The following is a 26,405-nucleotide window of genomic DNA, read 5'->3' on the forward strand; positions in this document are numbered from 1 at the left end:
AACCACAACGACCAGTGATAACCACCTACACTATACGAGCCTTCGGAACTAATTCCACGTGGTCGGGTGCCGACTATTCGCCTTGAGCTCCCTCCAGCTCCCCCCGCCCCGGCGTTTTTTTTCCTCCCGCCCTGCGTGTGGCATCGAGATTTCGGGTCTGGTCGTCGTTTGCAGCGGGCCAGGCAAAGACAAGTCGGACATCAATAGCTGCACAACACCCTCCACTACAACACTAGAAAACATGAGCGTTAGTGTCAAGCCGGCGGCGCGAGCAGCTTGGGCAAGGCAAGCGGCACGCGCGATGACCGCAACGGCTACCCCGCGACCCCGCTCGCTTGCTCGCCCGCCCGCCCCCGACCTCGCCGGCTCGGCTTCAACCCATCACATGCTAACACAACCCAGGCCCCCGTCTTCCGCGCCGCCCTCCGCGCCTCGTCGTCGCGCTCATACCGCCCAGTCGCGCGCGCCTTCTCGGCGTCGCGCCTCGTCCGCGACGAGGCCGCTGCCGCTGCGCCCGTCGCGCCTAAAATCAAGTCGATTGTCGACTCGGTCGAGGGCCTGACGCTGCTTGAGGTTTCCGAGCTTGTTTCGGCGCTCAAGGTGGGTGCGGAGAGGGGCGGGGATGGCATGGAAGAGGGGGAGGAGGGCTGCGGCCCGCGGAGCGGCGACGCAAACGCGCGAAGACCGTCGGTGGTTCGCCGCAGCCGCTCCTGCTCGAACCCCTCAGCTCCAACCCACCCCGCCCGCTCGCTGCGCTCGCGGCCGTGCTGACCCCCCAGACCCGCCTCAACATCACCGAGGTCGCGCTCCCCGCCGCCTCGGCGGCCGCGCCAGCAGCGGGTGCCGCGCCCGCGGCCGAGGCGCCTGCCGAGGAGAAGCCCAAGGAGAAGACCATCTTCACGCTCAAGCTCGAGAAGTTTGACGCTGCGGCCAAGGCCAAGATCATCCGCGAGGTCAAGGCGATCATGCCGAACATGAACCTGGTTGAGGTGGGTGTGGCTCCGGGGGGTGTGGGCCGGACCGTACGACGGCCAACCCGCACCCCCCGCTCGCGCTGCGCGCTCGCTGACGTGCCCAGGCCAAGAAGTTTGTCGAGTCGGTGCCCCAGACGCTCAAGGAGAACGTGCCCAAGGAGGAGGCCGAGAAGCTGCAAAAGACGCTCGAGGGCCTCGGCGCGACCGTCTCGCTTTCGTAGGCGGGTTGTTTCATTGCATGCACATATCAGAGAGCGAGCGCCGAGCGCCGCAGGCGCGAGGCGTGAGGCGTGGGGCGTGAGCAGCAAGCTGGGCAGGACGCGCCTCGGGGAGTGGACGATGGCCGTACGTCTGCTGTGGCAGATTGCGCCGAAGAAACAGAACGCCGAGTCAGCCAGCTCCCCCCACCAGTCGGACAACAATGCATGCTACGCCGCGCTCGCCGCGCTCACGCCACGCGGTTGCGCGCCCCACGCCCCTCGACAAAGTCGGCACAGATATCAATCGCCGCGTCGCACCCGTACTCTTGCGCGGCGTCGGTGCTGGCGCCAACGTGCGGCGTCACGACGACGTTGCGCAGGCCGGCAAAGTGCGCGAGGTTGTCGCCGTACGCCGGCTCGACAGCGGTCACATCCAGCCCTGCCCCCGCAATCCCGCCCGTCCTCAGCGCCTCAGCGAGCGCCGCCTCGTCGACCATGGCCCCGCGGCTCGTGTTGAGCAGCACGGCGTCGGGGCGCATGCGGCCGAGCTCAGTCTTGCCGATCATGCCGCGCGTCTGCTCCGTGAGGGGGCAGTGCAGGCTCACGACGTGGGCCTGCGCGAGCAGCTCGTCGAGCGTCACCCGCTCGTGCGCCACCGGGGTGGGGTAGCGCTCGTCCGGGACCACCCAGCGGGACGGCGGCGACGTCGGCGAGTACACGAGCAGCCTGCACCCGAAGGCCGCGAACATGCGCGCCGCGGCGTACGCAATGTCCCCCATGCCCACGAGGCCGACGGTGCGCCCCAGCAGGCCGGGACACAGCGCCGTGATGCTGCGTACCAGCTCGCCTGAGCGGATGCGCGCGTCGAGCTCGGCCACGCGCCGCGTCACGGCGAGCGCTAGGGCCAGCGTGAGTTCCGCGACGGCCTGGGCGTCAGCTCTGCCCTACCCCCCACCCCAGCGTACCTCAGCATTGCCCCCTGGCACGTTGGTGACCACCACCCCGTGGCCCACACACGCGTCCAGGTCGACAGTGTCGTAGCCCGTGCCGTTGCGCGCGACTATGCGCACGCGCGGCGCGAGCGCGAGGTCGGGCGCGCGGATCGTGCCGGCGCGGAGCACTGGGGTCAGCGGGCGAGGGGGGAGGGCTCACCTATCGCATCTGCCTCGGCCAGCGCCGCCTCGCGCGTCCACCCGCCCACGCCGGGGCGCAGCACGCGCCCGAAGACGCGCTCGGCGTGCGCCTCCGACTTGGGGTGCAGCGGCGTCGCGATGAGTAGCGTGGCTTCTGACGCTTTGAGCGCGCCTAGCGTCGTCTGCCGCAGCTCGGGGCTGCTGGATCCGTTGGGCATCGTGTTGTGTTGGTTGTACACGTGCGACGAGTCGAGTCGAGCTGCGCCGTCGTTTATCACCCATCGCATGTGTCGGATATTGCCGACACTCACGGCAAAAAGCGGCACTCGGCCCGCTCGCGACACTCGGCGACTTGCAACAATGCCGCCAACACTCTTGCGCTGGCGTTGCTTCGCGCGCGCGCGCTCACTCACGCCCGCCACTCACGCGCTGCGCGCGCTCGCTCACGCCCGCTCGTTGGTCGGTCTACTGCATGATTCATTCTACTGTAAGAAGCTTTTGCCCCCCGTGACTATCAATCTTGAATTGTGTGGCTCGGACATGATGCTTTACATGGTTTTCTGCGGTGTTCTGGATCGTGCTGTTCATGCATCTGGATGTCAGCACGGCCACAGCCCCTCACTCACAGTATGAATTGCCCGCCTGGGCATAGTTGATCTGTGCAAGCTGGTCTTCCGTCATGCGCTCCTGGTACTTTTCGTGCGTGCGCTTGAACGAAGCAATGCAGCTGCGGATGGTGGCAGAGATGGGCATGGGCTCGGAGACGCGCGGCGCGAGCGTGTCCGCGAGGAGGGGCGCTAAGGCGAGTTAACAACGGCGCCCACACCGACGACACCGCGACTCACGGATAAACTTGGGAACGGTGTAGGGGAATGCTTCGACGCTGCGGTGGTTAGTCATCAGCCAGACGCCACTACCCACATAGCGACAGCCCCGAGCACCGCGGCGTGGAGCTCGACGAGCTTGGTCTGGTAGTCCGGGTTGACCTGGCCAGGAGAGAGAACGCGACGAGGCAGCTTGATCTTGCCAATCTCGCGCGTGAAGCGGTCCTTGAGCACAAGAACCATCGATCTCTGCGAGCAGCGCAGGAAGCCGGCGAGCGTGCTACACGTGTCAGCGATGCGTGACCTTCACAACTATGCTGCACTCACACCGAGGCCATCTCGCGAACCTCCTGGTTCGGGTCCTTGAGGCAGGAAGAAATCACATCCAGGCACTTCGCCTTGCAGGGCTCGGACAACAGCGCGAGGTTGCGGAAGTAAGTCAAGCTGAGCACTGGCATGCAGTGCATCTTGGTCCTCCAAGACTGCGAGGTTAGTACTGCTCGAATGTCACACCCACGGTAGAGTTTTGCAAGATGCCAATCAGTTGCTTGACAAGAGGTTCCACGAGGACGAATGCCGGGGTGATCGACGTGATCCACGCGAGAAGGCGGCCGGCAATGCCCTGCATCTCCGTGTTGTCATTCATCTCGCGAAGCTCAAAGATGTCGGGCCTGGTGGTCAGCACTACCAAATACCCGTGCACTCACAAGATGGGAATGATGTAAGGGAACGCGCTGACCGCGTGCACGTCCGACAGCTCGATCGACAGCAGGTGCATGAGCGTCACGGCAGTCGTGTCGTGCGGCGACATCATCGCCTTGGGCCCATGGGGGCGGTCCTTGCGCATCTCCTTGAGCGAGTCGACAATGCCCTGCAGGCGCGACATGAACGGCGGGTGCAGGATGCCCATAATGTCCTTGGTGTCGTCGGGGTCAGACAGGATGGTGTCGACAAGGGCCGTCGCCGATGGGTACGACGCGTTCCACTAGACGTCAGCAGGGGACACCAAAACAACTTACATGGAGCTGGTCGAGGCCGTTGAGCACCGACGCCATCAGAGCCCGCACTTCGGCGTACGGGCAGTCGAGTGCCTTGAAGTACAGCGCCTCAAAGTCGGGCGACCACGCCGCAAAGCGCCAGCGGAGCGAGCGCAGGACGGAGCGAGACAGCTGCACACGGCGAGACAGGTTGAAGGCCGAGCCGCCCTCAAAGTCGGCTCCAAGAGCCGTGTCGAGCATAAAGTCGAGGAGCGGCTTGTAGCGTCTGGGGTCCTGCTCGTGGAGGCAGTACTCGACACTAATGTCCCAGCACTTGATCGTGTCCTGGCGAATGTTGCGGAAGAGGTCCGGAAGAAGAGGCGCAAACCAGTCCCAGAAGTCCTTTCGGTCTCTGCCGGACCACTCCCATGTGCCGCGCAGGAGACCGGCGAGGAACTCCCACATGGCACGGGTGACATGGCGGTCATAGACCTTTTTGGTTTCCATGTCTGCCAACATTTTGTCGACCAGGGGTCTGATTTGGTCAAGGACGGGGCGGCCAATAACCTGGCAGAGGGCGAGGATCAGGTCGATGTGGTTCGCAGACGGGTAGTTGCGAGTCTCCTCCTGCGACCAGTAGTCGGCAAGCTGCTTCCACCAGGCCGGGTTGTTGATCGACTTGAGCACGAGATCGACAGCAGGCTGGCTAGCAGGCTCGAGATGGAACACTTGCTCGTCCCAGCCAGAGAAGCGCGACACTTCCATGGTACGGCCCCAGGCGAGCCATCCGGTGTCAACGCGGTCTTGGAGGACAGACTCGTCGCTGGGGTCCTCCCTGAAGCCGGCGAGGTACTTCTCGGTAAACCCAGGGCCAACCTCCTTGGTGAGGTCCAGCGTGCGGGAGAACGGGTCGAGGGGCTCCTGTAAGAAGAGTCTCTCAAGCGACTCCTGGCTAAACGTTCGCACCGTAGCTTGGAACAGCATCCTGGTGAGACCAGCCGAGCCGTAGTCGCGGATTCTAGGATGGGCGTTGGCCACATTGGTGAGGAAGAACTGGAGAAGACGGGGGTCGGTCGGGCGGTCGCGGCGAGTCATGGCGTAGAGGAAGCGGGCAGCGGCCTGGACGTAGCGCCAGTTGAGCGTCGGGTCGGCCGCCTTGGCGCGAACGCGATCGATCAACAGGTCGTACTGGGCGTTTTGCTTGTCTAAGCGGGTGATGTCACCCTGGGCGGTGCGCTCAATGACGCTCTGGCTGGGCTTGTAGTGCTGCAGCAGGGTAATGAGGTCGTCGGCCGCAAAGTCTGTGGCTTCGACGCGCAGGTCAAGGCGGAAAGTGACTGGCTCGCGCAGCTTGGCGAGGAGCTCATCGATGGCCTTGTTGACAAGCGTCTGCACCGATGCCTTGGTCTCGTGGTGGGCGTTGAGAAGGCACTCGACCAGAGGGACCAGGCCCTGCCAGTCGTGCGAGATGCGGCTGATACCGGTGATGTTGTATCGCAGGACGTACAAAGCACCCTTCATGCGGTCCGGGTCGGTGCCCGGCTGCAGGGCGTTGAACAGGAAGGACGGGGTGAGAACCCAGGCGCCACGGTACGTCTTGGTGATCGAGTCGAACTGAGACTGAGCGCGGCGACGGACGCGGACGAATGGCGACAGGCAGAACTCGAGCATGCTCATGATGAGCTTGTCGTCCAGGGCAGAACGGGCGCGGTAGTAGCTGGCCGTCATGAGACGGTTGCTATGGTGCACCTGCGCGGCGCCAAGGAGCACAGAGCGGTGCTGCTTGCGCTGCCCGTCGTACATGCGCTTGCTTGCTTGCAAGTTGTCGTATGCCGACGATGCCGCCTGGTACTTCTTGGAGCGCATGCCGTAGGAAATGAGCCACGAGCCAATGGTCGCAACGAGGAGCTTGACGCTGTCGACCGAACTGTCCGAGTCGCCGGCGTCGCGCATGATCTCAGCGGCACGAACCAGCATCTCACCAGCGCGAGTGCGGAACTGGGCCACGCGAATGTAGCGCGGGTCAGACGGGTCGGTGAGGAGGAAGCCTGCCTTGTAAGCGGGCAGCGTCTCCCACATCTCGGCAGGCAGCGACGTTGGAGCGGGCTCGCCCCCGAGCTTGTTGCTGCCGTTCTCCTGGACGAGCGAGTACGTGCCAAGGAGAACTTCGTCGATCACGTTCATCGAGCGACAGAAGTCGTTGATCCAAACCTGGTCGCCCGTGCGTGTGTCAAGCAACTGCTCCAGGGTAGTGACCGCCTCGTCGGCGAGACCAATGACCTCGAGGGCCATGTCGATGTCGGCGTCCGTGGGTCGCCTCCACTGCGGCAGCGCTTCGCAGGGACGGTAGAGCTTGCCCCACCACAGCGTGTGGTTCAACTTGAAGTCCTCGCTCTCGCGGTCCGGCTTGTTGAGAAGGTGCATTTCCTCAACGTAGAGGGCGGTCAGGCAGCTGAGGGTCTTCTCCACAATCTTGCCCGTCCACGCCCATCCTCGCTCCGAGTAGGTGTTGCGGATCATCGTCTTCAGGAGATCAACGTACTCGGCGCGGTGCTTTGGAAGCGAAATGCGGCCGGGGACGAGAAGGCCGTACATGATCGACTGCCACCAGTGCAGCGCGGCATCTGACGGGCGGGGGATCGACGTCGTCGTAGTGCGGGTCGATGACGCTCCAGAGCGAAGCTCGCTCGTGATGCGCTGGTAGCAGATGGGGAACAGCCTGTCAAACACCTTGGGCGCGTTGGCGGCCGCAAGGTTCTTGACGAGCTCTCCAACAGCGTCCACGGCGTTGGACCTGGTGGTTGTCGTCGCGTACTCGACGACTTGCTCGAGGGCGGCGTCAAACAGCTGGTCATCGAGAGCAGCAAAGATGGCACCGCAGGTGTGCTAGCCGTCAGCGCAGGCAAAATGAAACAACTTACGAGGACGCTCTGCAGCGTGAGCATCTCGGTCTTTCCACCAGCACGACCGGTCTTGCCACCCTCCTCGGGAAGGTTGGCAAAGAGCAGCAGGACTCGGCCCAAGAACTCAGGGACCCAGTCACGGAACGCGCCGGTTGACAGGCGCAAGCGCTCTTCAACGTCGGTTGGCGAGAGGTCTTCAAACTCCTGCGACACAGGGTCGTTGGGGTCGTCTTCAACGCGAGGGCGCTGGATGAGACGGACAGCGCGCGATCCAGGCTTGACGGCTCGAGCCTTGGCCTCGTCGACGTTCGAGATGTCGGCAACGCGGATGTGGTCGACCATGTTGCAAATGGCCATGCACGAGAGGCCGGTCTTGGTGGGGTCGTTGAGGTCGATGCCGGGGAGCAGCAGGCTGAGGATGTCGGCAATGTACATGCCACCAAAGCGCCACAGCTGCCTGCTGGACAGCGGGCCGGCGACAGCAGCGATCGCAAACGTCACTGAAGCAGTACGCTGAGTCTCTTCCAGTCCTTGGAGAGACGGGACAGCGCGCTCCATGATGGCGGGCATGATGAGGTCTGGCTCCAGGATGGCAAGGCGACGGAGTGTTGAGATGGCAGGCTGAGCCGACTCCATGTCCTTGTTGAACATGGCGGTGAGAGCGACTGGGCGCAGGCACAGCACGAAAGCCCGCTTGATCTCGGGGGTAAGACGCCATTCGGCAGGTGTCTTGCAGGTAGGCTCCTCCTCCTGCTTCCATCGCTGAACAAAGTTGTTCGTCAGGTGCGAGAGGAAGACGGTCAGGAAGGCAGACCAGGGGCCAGAGTTGCTGGGGTGGAAGAAGGTCTCGCAGCTAGTGATGAGCTGGGACAGGTGGTCGAGGGCTTTGGAACCAGCGAGATACTTGCGGCTGCGCTCGATGCGCTCACCGGCAGCCGTCAGTGAGTCATTGCTGCCGGACCTAGCCATTGAAGTAGCGGCTCCATTCCTCAGGCGGGAAACAGGATCACTGTGAGGCAGGTTTGAGGGGCCGGGAGTAGCGGCCCGGGTTGGGGCCCCGTTGGTACCAAACGGCTGGATCGGAGAGTCTTCGGCCATACTGTAGATGATGACCTCGGCCAGGCTCTGGGTGCGGTCGATAGGCTTCTTGGCGTCGAGGATCTTCTTGCTCGTGCGCGCGTCCGAAGCAGTGATCGACATGCTATGCTGAGACGCCACTGATCCACCAACGGGGACGTCTGAAGTGTCAACAAACGCCACGGGCAGATCAAACGCCTCGGCAACTCACTGAGCGACCGAAGACACTTGGACATGACAAACTCAAACTCCTGCTCGGTGAAAATACCGACATCCTTGCGGATGCCGGTCCACTTGGGATCGCTCGTCTCTTCCTCGGGTGGAAGAAGCTGAGGGTCCACCCAGTAGTTGAGACCGTCCTCGTCGTTGACGACCTTGCCCTCGTAGTCAAGGATGCGGTGGCGATGCATCCTCTCCGCACGGCGAATGCTGGGGTTCTTGGCCTGCTCCTCCTTCGTGTTCATGCGGCCACGAGGCAGCCGGTCGATCAGGGAGGGATCTGAGCGAGCGGGGTCGACGTGGGCAATGGCAAGCTGTCCGAGGAGGTCGGAAGCCTGATCGTCCCATAACCCGCTGTTCAGGCCGTACCAAAGGCGGAAGACTGTGGGTTAGGCCTGTGCCGTCGTATTCACTCACTCAGCGGCAGCCACCTTTGGCAATGGGAAATCGGCAAAAAGTGAACGAGGAAGAGCTGGGTGGCGAGGATCGAGTCCATACTGGGGTCAAACTGGGGCAGAATGACCTCGAGCATCTCGTCGACTTCCGAAGGGTGGAAGAACCTCTGCGCCATCTCGGCCACATTGAGGTAGACGGGCGCCAGATTGACCGAGTGCCGGGCGAGCTTGTTTGGGTGGGGGAAGAGCTCGTTGTACAGCGCATCGTACAGAGGGCGCCAAGGAATCCGCAAGTCATGAATGCTCAATGTGCGGTCGCTATTGTCAGCTCATGGACCGCGGTTCGGCGTACCTGAGGAAGGCGATGAGGTCGTTTGCGCGGTCCTCGACAAACGATGTTCCCATCCCAGGAATGACTGGGGCGTGAGCAGAGGTCGGGCAGAGTGCTCACAGATGATTTCATAGAACAGGAAGATGAGGCGAATTCTAATCTCCTTCTTCATGGGGTAGCCCATGCTCATCCAGCTGCAAGGTCAGGTCAGGCGCTCGCTGCTAGCTCACATGTTGAGTGTCGAGTTCCACATGCGGAACCCGAGGCCCCACTCGCGCGCTTTGACACACTCGGTCAAACGCGTCACGATGAGCTCGAGCCGGTCGTCCATCTCTGCCAATGACTCGACCTCGTAGGGAAGAGACAGTGGCAGACCAAGACAGGACAGGCGGTCGTCATTGGCCTTATCGTGTGGAACGCCACAGGGAATCGACAAGAAAACGCGGGCAGTAATGGTGGAGGCAAGTGGATCGACGGTGGCGACAGTGAAGTGGGCGGTTTTGGCGAGCATCGACATGGCCGGTTGTTGCAGAGAGGGAAGAGTGAGTGCGGTTCATGAGTGAGGAGAGGGACACTGTCAGCATGTATAGGTCGAGTCGCCGCCGACACTTACATCGACCGTCCTTGTTTCCCCGCCCTTTGCTGCGTAGTCGCGCGCTAGGCGATTGTCGACGGGTGACGGCCACATGATGCCTAGATCTTCGGCGTAGTAGTCGTCTGGTGTGCGCAACAGGCGACGGTGAGGTTGGGGGGCAGATCGTTTGGATCGTAGCAGTCGGTTTAGTCGACGTCGACGGATCATTGTGATTTGGTCCCAAGGTACCAGTGGGCGTTCGAGTAGGACGACGGGTAGTGACATTGGGCGTTAAGAGGTGGGAGGGAGAGGAGAGAGGGGGGTATTGTCGAGATGAGTGTGGTCGAGATGGGCGAGGTTAAGAGATGGGAAGAGGAACAATGGGGAAGCATTGTCAGCGCATGTCCGAGCCCCTCTGTCCCATCCGTGAGCACACATTGCTTCTTGCTCCCTTGCCCCCTCGCCTCGCCTCGCCTCGACGGCGGGCGGGCGAGTGGGCGGGCGGGCGGTGCCTCTCACGCTCGTCTACACAGACCTCGTGAACCACACACACAGAGTGCACTGCGCCGACGCCCCGCAAAGGGCGTGGTCACCGTCCACGCGCCCGCCCCCCTCGTGCCCGACATGTCATCATTCGGGATCGGCACGCCGCATCCACCCACGCGCACGCGACTCACCAAACTCAAACTGGTCAAAGTCGTCGGCAGTGCCACCGAGGTCGTCAAAATCAGCGTCCTCGTCGTCACCGTCGTCGTAGTAGTCGTCGAAGAGGCCACCGGATTCAACCGTCGAGTCGTGGCCGTAGAATGGGCGGGTGATTGGTTTGTGCGAACGAGGCAGCGGCGATGCTAAGTTGTCCAACAAAGACGAGCGTGAGCATACGTGGCGTCGGACGGGCATCAGACGCGGGTGCGAGGACGCATGCGCGCTCTCCTCTATGCTGAAAGACTTACGGGCCAGGAGTGTCGTGGTTCGACGGTCTGCCAGTGATCCCACAGGTGCCGTCATAGGCACTCTGAAAGTGGAGGTGGAGCAGGTGGTCTGGGTGACTGTCGCTGCAAGATGTGGTGCTGGTGATGCCTGGTCGTCTGAAACAGTAGCAAGCCGTCTTGGGGCGTGTGTGTATCGACCCAAAGGATTGCCGCGGGCGATGGTGTGGCGACGCGCGTATGATGAAAAAGACGTGCGGTCGCAGGCTGGACGAGGCGGAGGCGGAGGAGATGTCATCGTCGTCACTGGTGACCGAAGCGGTCAGTGGGTCGGGGGGGGGGGGGATGGCTTGGGGTTTGGGTGGGTGGGTCAACTGGGTCAGAGACACGCATACGACCGCGGCAATGTCCAGAGCGGCTTGTACGCAGTGATGGCGGCCACGCGGAAATACTCCCGCTGGCGCGCTGGCGGTGCGAGTACGCGCAAGTGATGTCGATGACGCGCAAGCACGAGTTGGGGGGAGGGATGGGATAAGATATGTCACGTGGCAGCCAAGGACACGCCTCTGAGATCTGACACTCATGCATGGAGTACTGCGCGTCGTTGTGGCACTCGAAGACAAAAGTCTGGGAGCTGGGAGGAAGAGAATCGATGCAGAGTAGACGGTGGTGCTTGGGGCAGTTGGAAGCACTTGTTGGAATGGAAGACACTGGGAGCGCAGCTCATTGATAGCGGTTGGGCCTCCAACCTAGACCTGGGCTGCGGCTGCAACTGGGGCTCGCACGATCAATTGAACGGCCACTTGCACTCCCTGGTGACTTGCGCTACCAGGACGTCGGACACTAGACAGTGCACTTGTCCCAGCGACACTGGTCGTTGGCGCGCTGGACTTGAACTGCGCTCTCCTATCGCTGCGGTACCCAGTCCCTGGTACACAGTGCCACTTCCATTACCAAGTCAACTAACCCTCAGGTAAAGCCATTACATTCCACGACTTGCCCTGTATTACCCAACTGATACTCAAATCGGCGTCGATTTACACGTGTCAATGCCGTCAAGAGCACAATCACTCTGGAATCTTACGTAACGCAACCAGGTTGACCAGCCACTCGACTTGATGAAGACTGGAACGGGGCGGCGGCGCCGACGGCGGCGGTGGTGGCGGCGCAAAGGGAGGGAGGCAGGCCCAGAAGCCAGGCAGCGAAGCCCAGACGCCTGGCAGCCACGCCGTGGCGTTTGCGCCGAACTGCGCGCTGCGTCCGACATTGCGGGCTGGCTGCCGGCTGGCTCGAACTGGTCGGGCCACACGCGGCGCGGCGGCATCGAGCACGCAGCATGAGTCACTGCCGGCGCGATGCCCGGTCCCTGAGGGAATGCGCCCTGCTCGAGACGGTAGTACAAGCTGCGAGCGCGGCTCCCCCGATCTGCCATGCATGCATCCTCTGTCTCGCGCGCTCGGGCGGCTCGCGGCCTCGCGGCCTCGTGGCTCGCGTGCCCACTGCCCGGCCCGGCGTTTTCTGCATGGTGGTAGCTAGCTCGCTGGCTCGCTGGGTTGTGCCTGGAGCCGCACGGTCCTGCCAGACTCTGGCCCGTGCCCCGTCTTACCCCTTGCGCCCTCCCTCTCGTTTTTGGCCCTGAGCCTGCCAACACCCCGCGCCCTCGTTTTGGATGGCGCGAGGAGCAAAAGACTACTGTTACCACTCGCGACGAGTTTCGCGACAACCCCGAAGTTGAGCGCCTTGCTGCGTTCCCGGCCTCTGACCCCCGTTTCGCCTCCAAGCTACCCGCGTGTGTCGGCCGTCAGTCTCATCTCTGCATCGATAACATCGTCGCCGTCTAGCCTTCCCCCGCCCCCCCTTCGCCCCCGACACACACAACACACACACAACGACGACGACGACTGGTCGATTTGTTGTAGCGTCAAGATCACACCACACACGCGCAACAGGCCCAAACCCGGTCCCAGCCCCAGCCCCGGCCCCGGCCCACCCAGTGACAAGCCCAAACAGCAGCCCCTAGCTAGGTCTGACATTTGGCAACACGACCACCCACACGGTGCCGCCGCCTTTTTTGTCCCCTCCTGGCGCTCCTGCCTTGCAAAGTTCGCGTTGCAACCGGGACCCTGCCTCGCGTCCCATCCCACTCAGGCGCCCCTCCCCCCCCCCCTCCCCCCTTTGGCCAAACCAGCCTCCGTGCCGCCGCCGCCGCGTCCCCCTTCCCCTTCCTTCCCTTCCCCCTCTCGACCTCGCCTCCCCTACTCTGTCCCCGTCCCATCCAATTGCTTTGCCATCCCACCGACCATTGTCACTGTGTGGGCCAGAGCGAGCCAGCCCAGCCAGCAACAGGTTAGCTACCGTCGGTTGCCTCGTTGCCTTGCCCTTCCCTTGAAGCCCATCCGTCCGCCCACCCACCCACCAACACACACCGTGACAGCGACTCGTGTCACGTCGTTGTCGTTGTCGTCGTCGTGAAGGCAGCACTACCACTACCACACTCCAACCACCCACCCCCACCCCACCCACCAACACGCACACACCACAACCACGCGCCGCCGCCGCCACCATCGCCAGCCTCGTCGCCGCCCACTTCACTCGCAACAACGCGACATTCCTTTTGGCAACGCGACCCAAACGCCATCTCATCACTAGACTGTCGCTTTCACCTTCGCCGCCGCCGCGTACACTGGCCCCTTTTCACGCGTCAACCTCGACTCGTATCTCGTACAAACCACGACATCCACCCCTCGTGACACGTACGCCCTACAACTTGGACGAGGCCGCTCGACGCATACTCTTTCAACACAACATCTGTGCGGAGCACGGACACGTGTAACACCCCAGTTTGCAAGAGAGAGAGAGAGAGGACCATCGCTTTGGCCTGAACAATCCGCCCTCTGTCCGCAACAGTTCACGACCACACACACACAATCTCACCGCTCTCTGCACCGCCGCCCCTCATCTTTCCCGCCTCGGCATCCCTTTCTACACACCCAATGTCGGCCCATCATACCAGCCCGAAGCGGGTTGGCGTCGGCGCCATTCGCCATCCCCAAGCAGAGTGTAAGTGTCGCGCCCCTCGAGGCCACGTACTTAAACCCCCATCCCCTCCCCTCCCCTCAATCAATACTCACACCCACAGACACTGGAGCAACTCCAATGAGCAGCACCGCAGACTTGCCCATCAGCAACACGTACTCGATGAAGCCCTCGCGCAACTCCACCGGCTACGCGACGGGATCCGACTACTCGCTCGGCATGACGGCCTCGACGCGCCCTCCAAACGCCATGCTGGCTAGCCCCCCATCCGCCTTCCGCACCCAGGAAATCACCCCCAACTTTGCCGCCCCGTCTCACCCATCCACGTCGAGGCAATACTCGGACACGTCGCTTGCCCCGTCCCAGTCGTCGTCGACGTATGGCCAGTACTCGGCGTCCAACTCGCCCAACCTCAATCGTCACTCGTACACGCTTGCTCCCGGACCACAGGCGCCCCAGCCTCCACGTCCCGTTCGTTCCGGCACCCTGCCGGCCGGCGAGCACCCAGGCGCTGGCCTCAACGGTCACGGGTACGCCAACCCGACCTACTCGATGATCAGCCCCAACAACGGCACGTATGGCGCCCCCTCGATCCCCTCTGTCCCCGTTATTCCTTTCCAGAGCGGCGCCCCACTGGAGCAGAGCTTCGAGTCCAAGCTCTCTCTGGGCCCAACCATCCCCGTCCAGATGGGGCAGGACGCGCCAAAGGACACTGGCGCTCCCACGGTGCGCGCCCGCAGTGGCACGGGCAAGAGTACCAAGGACAAGAAGTCGGTCTTTGGATTCATGAGTGGTACGTTTACGCCAGCCGGAGATACTAACCGTCACAGACCTCCTCAACAATTCAACGACCAAGCAGCCCGTCATCTCGACGCCCTACGACCCCATTCACCTCACGCACGTCGGCTTTGACTACAACACTGGCCAGTACACTGGCATGCCCCAGGAGTGGCAGAAGATTCTCGACGACAACGGCATCACGCGTGCCGAGCAGGAGGAGAACCCCGACAAGGTCTTGGCCGTGGTCCAGTTCTACCAGAACCGTGACGCTCCCGAGGCCGCAGATGACGAGGACGTGTGGAACAAGATGCGTGGCGTTCAGCCAAGCCACCACCTGTCGCCTGGCAACTCGCCATCGCCCCAGCCTCCTTCGACCGACATGTCGCGGGAGAACAGCAACGACGGTGGTGGTTTCTACCCCAACGACCCGCACACCTTCCACAACCCCGTAAGTTTGACAGCAGTAACGGCCCCTGACAAGCAGCGTGCGGCCCCCGCCCCTCCCCTTGGCTCTCAGACCAGCCTGCGCGCCGAGCGTGCTGCGCCTAGTGCTCCCGGCCAGAAGCCCCGTGTGCCCCAGTCGTCGTCGCCGGCACCCCCTCTCGCCCCCAACACGCTCGACCGCTCCTTCTCGCAGCGTGCTCCCTCCAACACGTCCTCGCAGACGCCAAAGAAGCCGCTCGACCGCTCGAACACGACGCGTGCTCCAACAACGCAAAAGGCTTCGCCGCCCCTCCACAAGTCGCAGTCGCAGTCGGGCCGCCGCAGGGAGCGCGAGCGTGAGCCAACTCCTGGTGCCAGCACCCCTGCCGGCGGTGTCGCACGGTCGACGACCAAGGGTCGTGAGGCTGGTGCGCCGCGCCGAAGGGATAAGGCCAAGGAGAACGAGGAGGTTATCCGCCAGCTGCAGACCATCTGCTCGCCCGGTGACCCCAACCTCATCTACAAGAACCTTGTCAAGATTGGCCAGGGTGCCTCTGGTGGTGTGTTCACCGCCTACGACCGCAGCCAGACGCCCGTCGCCATCAAGCAGATGAACCTCGAGAAGCAGCCCAAGCAGGACCTGATCATCAACGAGATTCTCGTCATGCGCGAGTCTGCCCACCCGAACATTGTCAACTTCAAGGACTCGTACCTTTGGAAGGGCGACCTTTGGGTTGTCATGGAGTACATGGAGGGTGGATCTCTCACCGACGTGGTGACGGCGCACTGCATGAGCGAGGCGCAGATTGCGGCCGTCAGCCGCGAGACGTGTGAGGGTCTGCGCCACCTGCACTCGAAGGGTGTCATCCACCGTGACATTAAGAGTGACAACATTTTGCTCTCGCTCAACGGCGACGTCAAGCTCAGTGAGTTGGCCGTGTGACTAGCCCGTTGTGCGTGACTAACCCCCCGTAGCCGACTTTGGCTTCTGTGCCCGCATTGCCGACCCCATGTCGACCAAGCGCACGACCATGGTCGGCACGCCGTACTGGATGGCCCCAGAGGTGGTTACGCGCAAGGAGTACGGACCCAAGGTCGACATCTGGTCTCTGGGTATCATGGCGATTGAGATGCTCGAGGGCGAGCCGCCCTACCTGAACGAGAACCCGCTTCGTGCGCTCTACCTGATTGCGACAAACGGCACGCCCAAGATCAAGGACTGGGACAAGCTGTCGAGCGTGTTCCGCGACTACCTGCAGAGATGCCTGACTGTCGACTCTGAGAAGCGCCCATCGGCCGAGCAGCTGTTAGGTCACGAGTTCTTCAAGTACGCGGCCAAGCTGTCGAGCCTGTCTGGCATGATCAAGAGTGCCCGCAAGGGCAACTAGGCGGACGAGTCTGTCTGCCTGTTGTCGCGTCGAGTCTGACGCTGCGGCTCACTGCCGCCCGTTGTCGCCCATAACCACCATTTCTCATCTGTCACCTCAAAACCGTGTTCATTGCATCCGTGCTCCGCCTCCATCCGGCTCCGCCATCCGCATCTGGTCTACTCTCCCTGCTGGCCCCCCTTGTATACAGTTTTCTCATCATGCGCAGAGAACAGTCCGCGTAGCGTCGTAGTGGCCGTCGTGTCGTAGTTTCTGCCATTGAATGAAATGCCCGTGGGATATGTGGGTGGGTAGGGTCGGGGGGGTCGTGTGACTAACGTGGCAAGAATGCATCTATCCTAGTGGCCGCCGTCGCCGCTACAACGCTAAGTCGCGGTATGCCAGCGTCGCCTAGCCCCAGACCCAGAATCCACTATCGCTGCTAGCCTGGTCTGCGGGATCCGAGCCGAGGACGTGGGCGCGCGCCTCGCCGCCAGCGGGGATGTCGTAGAGCGAGCCGTCAGCGCAGACAATGTGGCTCTTGGCGTGGGCGTCGTCGGTCGGGCGCCAGGTGAACCCGGCGCAGCGGAACGTCTCGACGACGACGTCGCCCGCGCCCGCGACCTCGACCGCCCCCCCGTCAGGCGCGTACGTGAACTGGACGTGCTTGCCGGCCTGGTACGCGCCCCCGAGGACCTCCTTCGCGCGCGCGGCCCACGCCGCGCCGCCGTCGCCTCCCTCACTGATGGCCTTGCGCACGGCCGGGTCGCGCAGCGGACGGAGGATGACGATGTCGGTCGTGCGCTCGCCCTCGTCGCGCGGGAGCGCGGTCAGCGTCGGCGCGATGACGAACGTCGGCTCGAGGCGGGGTGTGGTCGTCGTGCTGAGGAAGTAGGTGAACGGGCCAGTGAGGCGCACTTTGCCATCTTGCTCCGAGTCGGCAGAGTACGGCGCGACCCAGGCCCGCGTCCGCGGGTCGTACTGCCGCACGCCTCGGCTGTCGGGGACGAGCTCGACGTCGGCGGGGAAGAAGACGGAGATGTTGGCCGCCGCGGCGAGCTTGTACCGCTCCAGTCCGGGGTGCTCGGCGCGCAGCGCGTCCGAGTCGGACAGGATGGCGGCGTGCAGCGCGGTCGAGAGGACGATGTGGTCGGGGATGGTTTCGGCCACCGTGCCGTCGGCGCGGACGAGCGACGTCAGCGTAATGGGCAGGGGGCGGGGCTCGGCGCCTGCGAGCGCGAGGACGAGCGACGACAGCGCCTGGTGGACCTCTGGCGAGACGTCACCGACCTCGGCCGCGAGCGCCGGCGGGATCGGGGTCGCCGCCGCGTCGGGCGGGAAGTGGGTCGAGTGCAGCGCGTTGGCCTGGGTCAGCGGAATCGGACCACACACTCACTGTGCCGAGGGGGAGCGTGACGAGCGCCCAGCGGCCGAGGGGCACCCCGAGCTCCCTCGTGGCCTCGAGCACGCCCTCGATGAACTCGTGCGCCGTGCCGTCTCCGCCTCCGACAATGACGCGTGTCACCCCGTCCGCGGGCGGGGTCTCGCGCCGCTCCAGCACAATGTCCCGGCCTATCCGCCCGGCGTCCTTGACCCCCTCGGTGACGTGCACGTCGGCGGCGAGCCCGAGCCGCTCGAGCAGGCTGCAGACGTGGTCGTTGATGACTGAGTCAGCTGGGCCGGGGGGGGCAGCGTACATTTCGGCGCGGAGCCGGTCCCCGCGATCGGGTTCACGATGACGTGGTAGCGCGGCGCGGGCATGCTTGATGGGCGATGGGAAGACGAGACGACACGGCGATGCCTTCGGCGTGGGCAGTCGTGCGATGGACCGAGGCGGAGGTCGACCGATGGTATGGCGCGGGTCGGAGCCCCAGGCTGCAGTGACGTGATGCCGCTGGAATGTGGCGGAGGCGGAGGAGGTGCGCGGCTTGGGGCGTAGTGCTCGGCCTCGGCGGCGGCGGCGTGCTCCTGCTCAGGCTTGAAGCCCCGACAGACTCTGCTCGGAAATAATTTCGAGACGAGACGAGCATGCACAGGCCGGGTGAGCGAGCGAGCGCTTGGCGCGCTCGGGCGAGCAGAGCCGGCTTGACCTGAGACTTGGTCTCGGTGCACCGCGGCGCATTGCTGTATCACTCCGGCAGCGAGGCCGTCGCGACTGCGACGAGCTCCCTCTTCTCACCATGCACCATGCCCTCTGCGCCATGCATTGTGCATCGTCACCAACCTACACCACGACGCGGATCACTCAACGTTGTGATGAGGAAATCACGTGACCGACGCGCCCTGGACCCTACGCGACTGTTATTGTCGGCGGCGATCGCGCGTTCAACGCTCAACTCTCCACACTCTCCACGCATCACCACGGCAACAGCATCACCACCCCGCGCCATGCGGCCCCGCCTAGAGGACGTGGCATGCGCCATCTGCATGGACTCGCTCTTCACCGCCAAGGACGACCTGGACGAGGTGCTCCCCGTCGCTGCGCCCGACTGCGGTGAGTCGCCGTCCCCTCTGCTCCCACTCACACCCAGGCCACGTCCTGCACGAAAAGTGCCTGTTATCCTGGTTCGACTCGCAGATCCAGGCCTTCTTAGCGACGGCCCGCGAGCGCGGGTGGGACGGCGACGGCGACCCCGGGCCCAATGACGCGCCGGTCGAGTGCCCGCAGTGCCGGACAGAGGTGTACGGCGACGACGACGGCAAGCCGCTCATCCACCGGCTGTACGTCAACTTTGAGGGCGCGTCGTCGACGCAACAGCACTCGTCGCCTATGGGCCCGCGCGCGAGCCAGCACTGGGGGAACCCGGTCGAGCGCGAGGCGTTATCCCTCGCGCGGCGGGCAAAGGGCGCGGCAGAGGAGCTCGGCGAGCTCGGCGCGCGCAGCAGCGTCGAGGACATTAACGGGACTGCGGGGCGCGTGCAAAAGCTCCAGGAGGACATGCTCTCCGCCAAGGCGTCGCAGGCGTTCAAGGTGGGTTGAAGGGGTACGAGCTCGCTGACCCGCCAGAAGTACATTGGCGGGCTGACCGTCGCGATCAACTCGCTGCGCGACCGGCTCGAGACCGACCCGACCATCCCAGGGCTGCAGGCGGAAATGGCGCGGCTCAAGGCCGCGCGCACAAGCGCCGACCAGCGCGCGTCGCGCATGGAGACGATCGGCATCCCGCAGGCGCACCAGGCCGGCGTGATGGACGAGCGCAAGCGCGCCGAGCGCGTCGTGCGCCAGGCGCAGATGGAGCGCGACGCGATCCAGCGTGAGGTCGACAAGGAGAAGGTTGCGCGCGAGTCGTACAGGCGTGCAGCTGAGGAGCGGGAGGCCGAGCTCCGGCGGCTGCTGGACAAGGCAAACGCCTCGCTCCAGCAGGCCAAGACGCAGAACGACGACCTCCGCAAGACGGTGGTGGAGCGCACGGGCTCGCTCAAGATTGCGCGGTCGAAGCTCGAGGCACGGCGCGGGCTCAAGGACCGGCTTGCCGGCCTCGAGGAGGAGAATGCCCGGCTCCAGCAGGCGCTCAAGCGGCCGCCACGGCCCTTACCCGGCCCATCGTTCTCGACGCCCCCACAACAGCCCGGCTATGACGACGAGGACGACCTCGGTATGGCCGGGACGCCGTCCCCAATAGCATTCACCTACTCCAAGCCGACGCACTTGAGGCCGACGCCAGACGACTCGCTGCTCGTCGAGGAGCCGTTCGACGCCGCGCTCGGGCTCGATTTCGGCACAAAGACCAAGTCGCGCTCGACGACGGCGCGCTCGTTCAAGATGGACCTCGACAACGGCTTGGTCAAGGACAAGGAAAAGCGGAGCAAGAGCAAGTACTTTGACAAGGCCCCGCCACGGCCGAGGTCGCCGTCGCCGTCGCCAGCCCCCTCGCCAAAGGTCCTCATCCCCGACTCGAGCCCGCTGCGCCGGCCGTCGCCCAAGCGTGCCGCCCGCGCAGAGCGCTACAGCCCCGTCAGCCGGCCAGTGCGCCACGGCACGTCGACGGCCGACGCGATCGAGCTCTCGCCAAGCCCTGTCCGCGCCGGCCCACTGCGCACCATCAAGCGCGACAATGCCAGACAGCCAAACTTCCTCCAGGACGCAGGGCTCGTCGACGCCCACGGCCGCCCAAGAAAGACGCTCGCGACTGGCGTGAGGGTGCGCCCGGGCAAGTTGTAAAGTACAGACCCCATGTATGCATGTAGTCAGCCGGCCTCGCATGCGTGGCGCGAGATCCAGCCCTCTGTCCTGTAGGCATACCGCCCCTATACGTAGGATACAACGCTCCCCTCGCGCCACTGCCGCGCGTCGTCGGCACCCACGTCCTCGTCCATGCCCCACTCGAGGTCGTCATCGTCGATCGCCTGCGCGACGTGCTCGATCTCGAGCTCGAGCCGCGTCTTCTTTCTCGGGGTCGAGTTGGGCGGGCGCGACGCGCCACGCCCAGACGGCGTCGACGACCGGGCAGAAAAGGTCGAGAGTGAGCGCGAGCGCGCACGCGGAGGCGGGACAGCAAAGTCTACTGGCCCTGGCGCAGTATCAAAGTCGGCAGCCGTGGGGCTCAACTCGTCCGAATCAATGGACCGCTGGCGCCGCTTGCGAGGCGAGGGCGAAGGTGTGGCTGCTGCCGGTGACGAGCTGGCCACCGCCGGTCTGGTGCGCGTCGCAGGCACTGGAGGAGGCAGCATGAGCCCGCTCCCGGGCTTTCGCGTCGCCGGACTCGGCGCGTGCGGTCTGAACGCTGGGATCGGCGGTGGGCGCGGTGTTGCATCGACTGGTCTCCGCTGCGCGGGCGGCGGAGAGAGCGTGTACGCCGCTCCTTGGCTGATCGAAGACGCTAACGTCGGCTGCTCCGCGCGCAGGGCCGGAGCCAGCGCATTCAGCAGCGACGAGCTCAGCCGGCCAGTGGGTGCCGGCCCCAGAGTCATGCCGATGTCTGCCGCCCGGACGGCAAGTTCGGACCGGTACCTATGTGTTGCGGGCGACGACGATGCAACTGAAGGTGGGCCGTCTACCACCGAGTCTATGTCCGAGGACGAGTCGAACGGCGTCGAGCTTGATTGCAGTGCCATGTGAGGGTCTGATGACGGAGCCTGTGGTGGTGATCGTCGGGTGAAGAAGGACACCGGTGCAGGCGTCTTTGAGTAGGGCAGCTTGCGCGCCGCCGGTGTTGGAGAGCAAGATGGATCCGTTGTGCTTGGTGGGGGGGTGGGATGGCTCGACGGGCCGAGAAGCGTCACACGGGCTGGTCGGACCGTCGGGGGAGACGACTCCCGCCCGGTCGTCGACGAGGACGACAGCGGTGGCGTCGGTTGATAGTGTCGGGGTAGGGATCTTGGGTGGGCAATACCATTCCCAGCCACTCCTGAGGCCAGTGGCGACGGGTTGGAAGATGCCCGTGGGGACGACGACGGGAGGGAAGACAGTGCAAGAGACTGCCTGGGAGGAGACATCGCTGCAGGCGACGGCGCGCGCACCGGCGGTGGTGATGCCGGCGGCGATCCGGTTGGAGTGTACACCACACGGGATCGGTTAACCCGCGCTCGTGGCTCCTCGGGCTCCTCCACCTCGGCGTCAGACTCGGCCGCGTCGGTCGCGACCGATTCGACAACTAGATCCTCGACCGCTTCGATGTTGTCGTCGCCAGAAGGGCTTGTCGTAGCCGGTTCGGGCGAGAGCATATCTGCCATGCCTGTCACACCCATATTCGGTTCGAGTCGAATCCGATGTGAGCGTGGTCCCCAGCTGGGAGCGGCCTCCGGTGCTGCTGTTTGGTTCGAGTGCAGGGCCGGCTGCCATCCGGGTACTAGCCTGCAGTGAGTCGCCGACACCCTGCCATAGCACCAGACCGCCCTGGCAGCCAGTTCGCCGCCAGACTCCAGGCATGACGCGCAGGCGTACGGGCCAGAGCCATCGGGGTTGAACGATAGCTGAGTGAGATACTCTGGCCTGTCGACTGGCGGTGGTGCAAAGCTGGCAGGCGATGTGTCCTGTATGTCCACTAGCTGTTGCTTGCGGCGTAACCCGGTCTCGCCCTCGTCTGCAGACGACGCTTCATCCTCATCCTCTTCAACGGAAGACGCGCCACTGCTCATCTCACTGGCGATCGACTCTTCGTCCGAGACACTCTCGTCGTCTGATGGGTCGAACACGCTGCCACTGTCGTCGCTGGCAAAGTCAAGCGGGTCGAATGCGGCGCCGTCGTCGCTGTCCTCATCTGTGGAGTCACTGTCTTCGGCCTCAGATTCCGAAACAGATCCCGAGCGGGCCGAAGAATAGCCCTGTGTCCGGCGTGAGGGAGCAGTTGCGGGAGAGTTTGAGGAGGCCGGCAGAACGAGGCTGTTGGCGCTCTCGTACCCGGAGTGATTATCGGCCTCGGCTTCTGCGTCGAACGCCACATGCGGTGGCGGAGAATCGTGTTCATCTGAGGGAGAATGTCGTGGAGAGATGGCTCTTCTGGAGCCAGGCCCTGCGGAACCCTCCGCACCCTCATAGCCACCTGATTCCGTTCGAATTTTGGGTTCAGAGTCGGGGTCTGGTCCGGCAGAGCGTGGCGAACTTCGGGCTTCATGTGAGCGAGGGGATACCGGGGCGGTGACCTGGCGAGCGGGAAGCGATGCAGGCCTCCGAGGTGATGGCGTCTTGTCCTTCACGCCACGCCGCCTACGGGTAGGCGATCCCGAATCGGAGGTTGGTATTGATTGCACGGCGGCGGACGGGCGCGAGGTAGCCATCGGCGAAAAGGCACACATCCACGGGCGGTTACGCCCACCACAGTACCCAGCACGCTCAGCCCGTAGACCGCCTGCCGCCACACATGACTTGCAACGGCGCGCGGCGTAAAGTCCCTTGTTGCGCGGGCTTGGGGTTACGGACCGAGTTGACGCTTCGCGAACCAGAGCCGGTGTCGACGATTGGGCGCGTCGCGCAGGCAACAGCACCATGACCGAAGACTGTCGCCCCTTCGATGGGGTCGACGAAAGGCGGGATGTGGATGACGGGGATGAATGCTGAGGTGGTGGAGCAATTCGTGGAGGATTGGGGACGTGAGACATCGGCGGCACTGATGCGCTCACGACACCACCGTGCCCGTGACTCCGGCCCGACACTGGAGGTTGGGACCGTCGATTTGTTGAAGGCGAAGGCGTGAACGCGCGCCCTTCCTCAAAGGGACATAGATCGGCGAGCAAACGGCCTCGGCACCATGCGGCCAGCTCTTTGCGCCTTCCGCTGGCGCTGCAGCAACGGCTGCACTCGCGATACTTCCCCGAGCCTAGCAGGCTGCGGTTTGTCAGGTACGCAGGTCCAGGCGCTGCGTCTCTCGGTGGTGACGGCGGAGGAGCTGGTTGCGACTGAGGTGCTGAACGTGATCTCACAACGGGCCGTTCATTATCAGATGGACGTTCGCCTTCCATCCGCTGCTTTCCCTTGCCAGGCGAACGAGGCGATGTGGGCACGCGCGGGGGAATGAAGGTCGGCCGCTCCTCGAACCTCACTCGAGGCGTGGACAAAGTCCGTCGACGCGAAGGGCCACTTTTGGTGTGTGGTGTCGGCGGGAACCTGCGTGTCCCGGGGGAGGTAGTTGGAGGGCTCGATAGGGGGTAGGCAGATGCGGAAAGGCTGGGAAGAGACCGCGAGTGTCTTAACAGCGAGGGAGCTGACACACGCTGCACATGTCAGCCTTGAGACAAACAATAAACTCACATTGGCCACGGACCCACGCTCCCCTTGATCGCCGTCACTGTCCACAGTCTCCGACTCGCTGTCAAGGAACAAGTCTTCCAAGGAAGGTATCTTGCGCTTATCCTTGAAGACCGACGCACGGGTGGTGGTCGCGGGCTCGGGATAGCCTTCACTCCCCCGCAACCTTGCCTCGGCGGCATGGAACGCACGGAGGTCCATTTCGTCTTCGACGGTCCACTCCTCTTCGACTTCTTCAGGCGGCTCCTGAACATCGAGTCCAGACCGGTCGTCCCAGTCGCCAAGCTCGTCCTCCTCGGGTCCAAAGTACGCGGCTTCAGGCCCTTGCGGAGCCGGGTCGTCCTCGGCCTCCTCGAGGTCGCTGCCGTCCGAGAGGCCATCGGCGAACTCGCGTGCTTCGAGCGCGCGTAGACGGCCACGGTCGACCGTAATTCGGCCAGTGTAGATGTCTACCTCGTCATCATCCTCTGGGCGAATCGCAGCATACTTGGCCGAGATGGCGTCCCAAGCGTCGTACAGCCGCCGCTGGGATGCCTCGCGAGCGCGCTGAAACTTGTTTTCTCTCCTTGATGGGTCCCGAGAGATGGAGCGGAATCGCGGCCCTGTAGACGGGCCTGCCAGAGGCGACGATAGACGCGTCAATGGATCTTGCAGACGCGTCGGAGCAAACACGCGCGATGGTGGCGGCTCTGAGCTTTGATGCTGAGATTGCCGTGACATGGCTCTGTGTTTGTCGTGCCGACCGGAATGTGCGAATTCGCGTGGCTATCGTCTAGCTTGGAGCATTGGAGCGACTGATTGTATCAGGTGGGGGGTGATGGCGGCTGCTGAAGAGTTGTTGTGGAGAGATGCAAGCCAAAGTGTGTGTCTGTGGTGGATTTGTTGGTGTTGTCAACAGCCGACAAGTTGTAATGTGAGGGGAGGAAAGATGATGACGGGTTAGGAAGGGCAAGCTTGGCCCGCCGGTGCCGCGCCGCGCGCGCGATGACGGGGCCGCTGACCATCGACTTGAACATCTCTCTTGTTGTCAACCTCTCTCTCTCTCTCTCCCTCGCACACACGCACCTCTCGACGCTCCTCGGGCAACCTCGACGCGCCGTATCTGCAAGAGGATGCCAGCGCGTTCCCCGTCGGCACCACCATCACTTTAGGGAATCCGCCCACCGCCGACTCGCACCCACCGACTCTCGCTCACTTGGTCATCTCCTTCCTCGCCTCCTCGCCATACCCGCCGCCGCGACCGCTGGCGGTCTTGAAATCGTCTGAGAATGGTGTACGCACCACAACGGCGCCATGCTGTTGCTTCGGTACGTCGGCGGCCATCAGCATCCTACCACGCCCGCAGCTAACACCGCCCCCCAGTTCTCGACCACGACCCAGGCGCTCGCACTCATGCAGCATCTGTACTCGCCAAACACGATTGTTCTCATATTTCGAGTTGTAACACAGATGCGTGAGTGCAATGGGTCATTCGGTGATGGTGCTGACCGAGACAGACATTCGAGCGCCCGCCAGCCTCCAGCCCGGCAGGTCACTTCTCGGCCTCTTCGTCATCGTCTCCTTGCCCAACCTCGCAGCCGTCTTCTTCCATCTATTAGACTTTGCAGGGGGGATGAGCGGCTCGCAAGGCCTCGTACTCGACTTTATTGGTCAAGGTGATTGGGAAGATTGCCAGCGGCGCAGCAGCTAACATGAGCAGCGAACCCAGCATCACTCACCCGTGTGCTTCTGCTCGACCTGGCCATCTACATCCTCCAGGTTGCGACGCTCGTCGTTTGCTACATCACCAACTATACATCGACCATCGGCAAATCGGACGTGTTCCCCTATGACGATTTGCTCCTTCCGCCGGACCTGCCGGCGGGTGGGGCATCGGACGACGTCGATGTTGAGACGGGCGACCAGTTCCGTCAACGACGATTCGGGAAGGGCCCTCGCTATCAGAACCTCTCGGCCGATGCCAGTGATGTCTGGCTGGACGACGAGGGTGATGCTACCGAGGAGCAGCCTCTGCGTAGGAGTGAGGCGGGACGGAGAGCCGGCGGCCTACTATGCGCACCGATGGCTGACACGCATTCAGCCCCACGTCCCAGGCTCAGCTCCTTTGGATCGAGGTCTATCCGAGGCAGGAGAACCGACGTCCCCCTCATCTTCACAATATCTCTGACTCACCTGTTCAACCTCCTCTTCCGGCTTCCTCCACCAACACCACCACCAAGGCTGTTCTCGGGGGGCACGCCACTGAACACCCCGCCTGTGACCCCCCGAGCCTCCCAGTCCGGGATCGCGTCAATCAGTGCCGCTCTGGCTGCCGCACAGGCTCGCACAGAGGTACGCCAGAGCACGGCTGCTCAGCGACTGGCCGAGACTCAGATGCTCGCGGCCGATGGCTCGCCGTCCAACGAGGGGCTGCTACAGCCTGGGGAACGGGACAGCTCTGGCCGCATACCAGGTGACTACTGGACCACTAGAGTGCATGGATAACGCATTGTATTTCTGCATGGCATGCAAGATTGGTATCGTTGGATGGTCGAGTGGTGGCAGTGGCAGCGGAAGCAAAATGTCGAAGGTGGAGGAAA

General features: G+C 63.6%; 9 protein-coding genes across 9 annotated transcripts; 4 read left to right on the top strand and 5 right to left on the bottom strand.

Annotated features, from left to right (window-relative positions):
- Window positions 1–241: 241 nt before the first annotated feature.
- On the top strand, window positions 242–1,195 carry MNP1 (mitochondrial 54S ribosomal protein bL12m; the record flags this gene model as incomplete). The annotated part of the gene is made up of 4 exons (XM_069355463.1): window positions 242–247; window positions 403–600; window positions 780–989; window positions 1,079–1,195. The coding sequence occupies 4 exons, from the start codon at window positions 242–244 to the stop codon at window positions 1,193–1,195; spliced, it is 531 nt and encodes a 176-aa protein (XP_069207534.1).
- Window positions 1,196–1,422: 227 nt separating this feature from the next.
- Q8F55_007024 (uncharacterized protein) lies at window positions 1,423–2,525 on the bottom strand (the record flags this gene model as incomplete). The annotated part of the gene is made up of 3 exons (XM_069355464.1): window positions 1,423–2,100; window positions 2,140–2,294; window positions 2,327–2,525. 3 exons carry the CDS (start codon window positions 2,523–2,525, stop codon window positions 1,423–1,425), a joined length of 1,032 nt encoding a protein of 343 aa, XP_069207535.1.
- Window positions 2,526–2,891: 366 nt separating this feature from the next.
- BLM3 (Proteasome activator BLM10) lies at window positions 2,892–10,507 on the bottom strand (the record flags this gene model as incomplete). Its single annotated transcript, XM_069355465.1, has 16 exons — window positions 2,892–2,899; window positions 2,934–3,104; window positions 3,153–3,190; window positions 3,229–3,411; window positions 3,459–3,613; window positions 3,649–3,802; window positions 3,839–4,116; window positions 4,151–6,994; window positions 7,030–8,249; window positions 8,300–8,689; window positions 8,725–9,020; window positions 9,055–9,118; window positions 9,154–9,227; window positions 9,264–9,436; window positions 9,647–9,750; window positions 10,285–10,507. 16 exons carry the CDS (start codon window positions 10,505–10,507, stop codon window positions 2,892–2,894), a joined length of 6,375 nt encoding a protein of 2,124 aa, XP_069207536.1.
- Window positions 10,508–13,692: 3,185 nt separating this feature from the next.
- Q8F55_007026 (uncharacterized protein) lies at window positions 13,693–16,163 on the top strand (the record flags this gene model as incomplete). The annotated part of the gene is made up of 4 exons (XM_069355466.1): window positions 13,693–14,362; window positions 14,403–14,800; window positions 14,837–15,701; window positions 15,751–16,163. 4 exons carry the CDS (start codon window positions 13,693–13,695, stop codon window positions 16,161–16,163), a joined length of 2,346 nt encoding a protein of 781 aa, XP_069207537.1.
- Window positions 16,164–16,553: 390 nt separating this feature from the next.
- On the bottom strand, window positions 16,554–17,903 carry Q8F55_007027 (uncharacterized protein; the record flags this gene model as incomplete). Its single annotated transcript, XM_069355467.1, has 3 exons — window positions 16,554–17,507; window positions 17,539–17,807; window positions 17,840–17,903. 3 exons carry the CDS (start codon window positions 17,901–17,903, stop codon window positions 16,554–16,556), a joined length of 1,287 nt encoding a protein of 428 aa, XP_069207538.1.
- Window positions 17,904–18,530: 627 nt separating this feature from the next.
- On the top strand, window positions 18,531–20,304 carry Q8F55_007028 (uncharacterized protein; the record flags this gene model as incomplete). Its single annotated transcript, XM_069355468.1, has 3 exons — window positions 18,531–18,636; window positions 18,674–19,113; window positions 19,150–20,304. 3 exons carry the CDS (start codon window positions 18,531–18,533, stop codon window positions 20,302–20,304), a joined length of 1,701 nt encoding a protein of 566 aa, XP_069207539.1.
- Window positions 20,305–20,390: 86 nt separating this feature from the next.
- Q8F55_007029 (uncharacterized protein) lies at window positions 20,391–21,053 on the bottom strand (the record flags this gene model as incomplete). The annotated part of the gene is made up of 1 exon (XM_069355469.1): window positions 20,391–21,053. The coding sequence occupies one exon, from the start codon at window positions 21,051–21,053 to the stop codon at window positions 20,391–20,393; it is 663 nt and encodes a 220-aa protein (XP_069207540.1).
- Window positions 21,054–23,398: 2,345 nt separating this feature from the next.
- Q8F55_007030 (uncharacterized protein) lies at window positions 23,399–24,546 on the bottom strand (the record flags this gene model as incomplete). The annotated part of the gene is made up of 3 exons (XM_069355470.1): window positions 23,399–23,406; window positions 23,622–23,745; window positions 23,830–24,546. 3 exons carry the CDS (start codon window positions 24,544–24,546, stop codon window positions 23,399–23,401), a joined length of 849 nt encoding a protein of 282 aa, XP_069207541.1.
- A 548-nt stretch (window positions 24,547–25,094) lies between these two features.
- taf6_1 (histone H4-like TAF Taf6, SAGA complex subunit) lies at window positions 25,095–26,310 on the top strand (the record flags this gene model as incomplete). The annotated part of the gene is made up of 5 exons (XM_069355471.1): window positions 25,095–25,133; window positions 25,189–25,279; window positions 25,323–25,481; window positions 25,526–25,846; window positions 25,907–26,310. 5 exons carry the CDS (start codon window positions 25,095–25,097, stop codon window positions 26,308–26,310), a joined length of 1,014 nt encoding a protein of 337 aa, XP_069207542.1.
- Window positions 26,311–26,405: the final 95 nt, after the last annotated feature.

Source organism: Vanrija albida, assembly GCF_041260175.1.
Source record: "Vanrija albida strain AlHP1 chromosome Unknown contig_5, whole genome shotgun sequence".
NCBI classification, from domain to species: Eukaryota; Fungi; Basidiomycota; class Tremellomycetes; order Trichosporonales; family Trichosporonaceae; genus Vanrija; species Vanrija albida.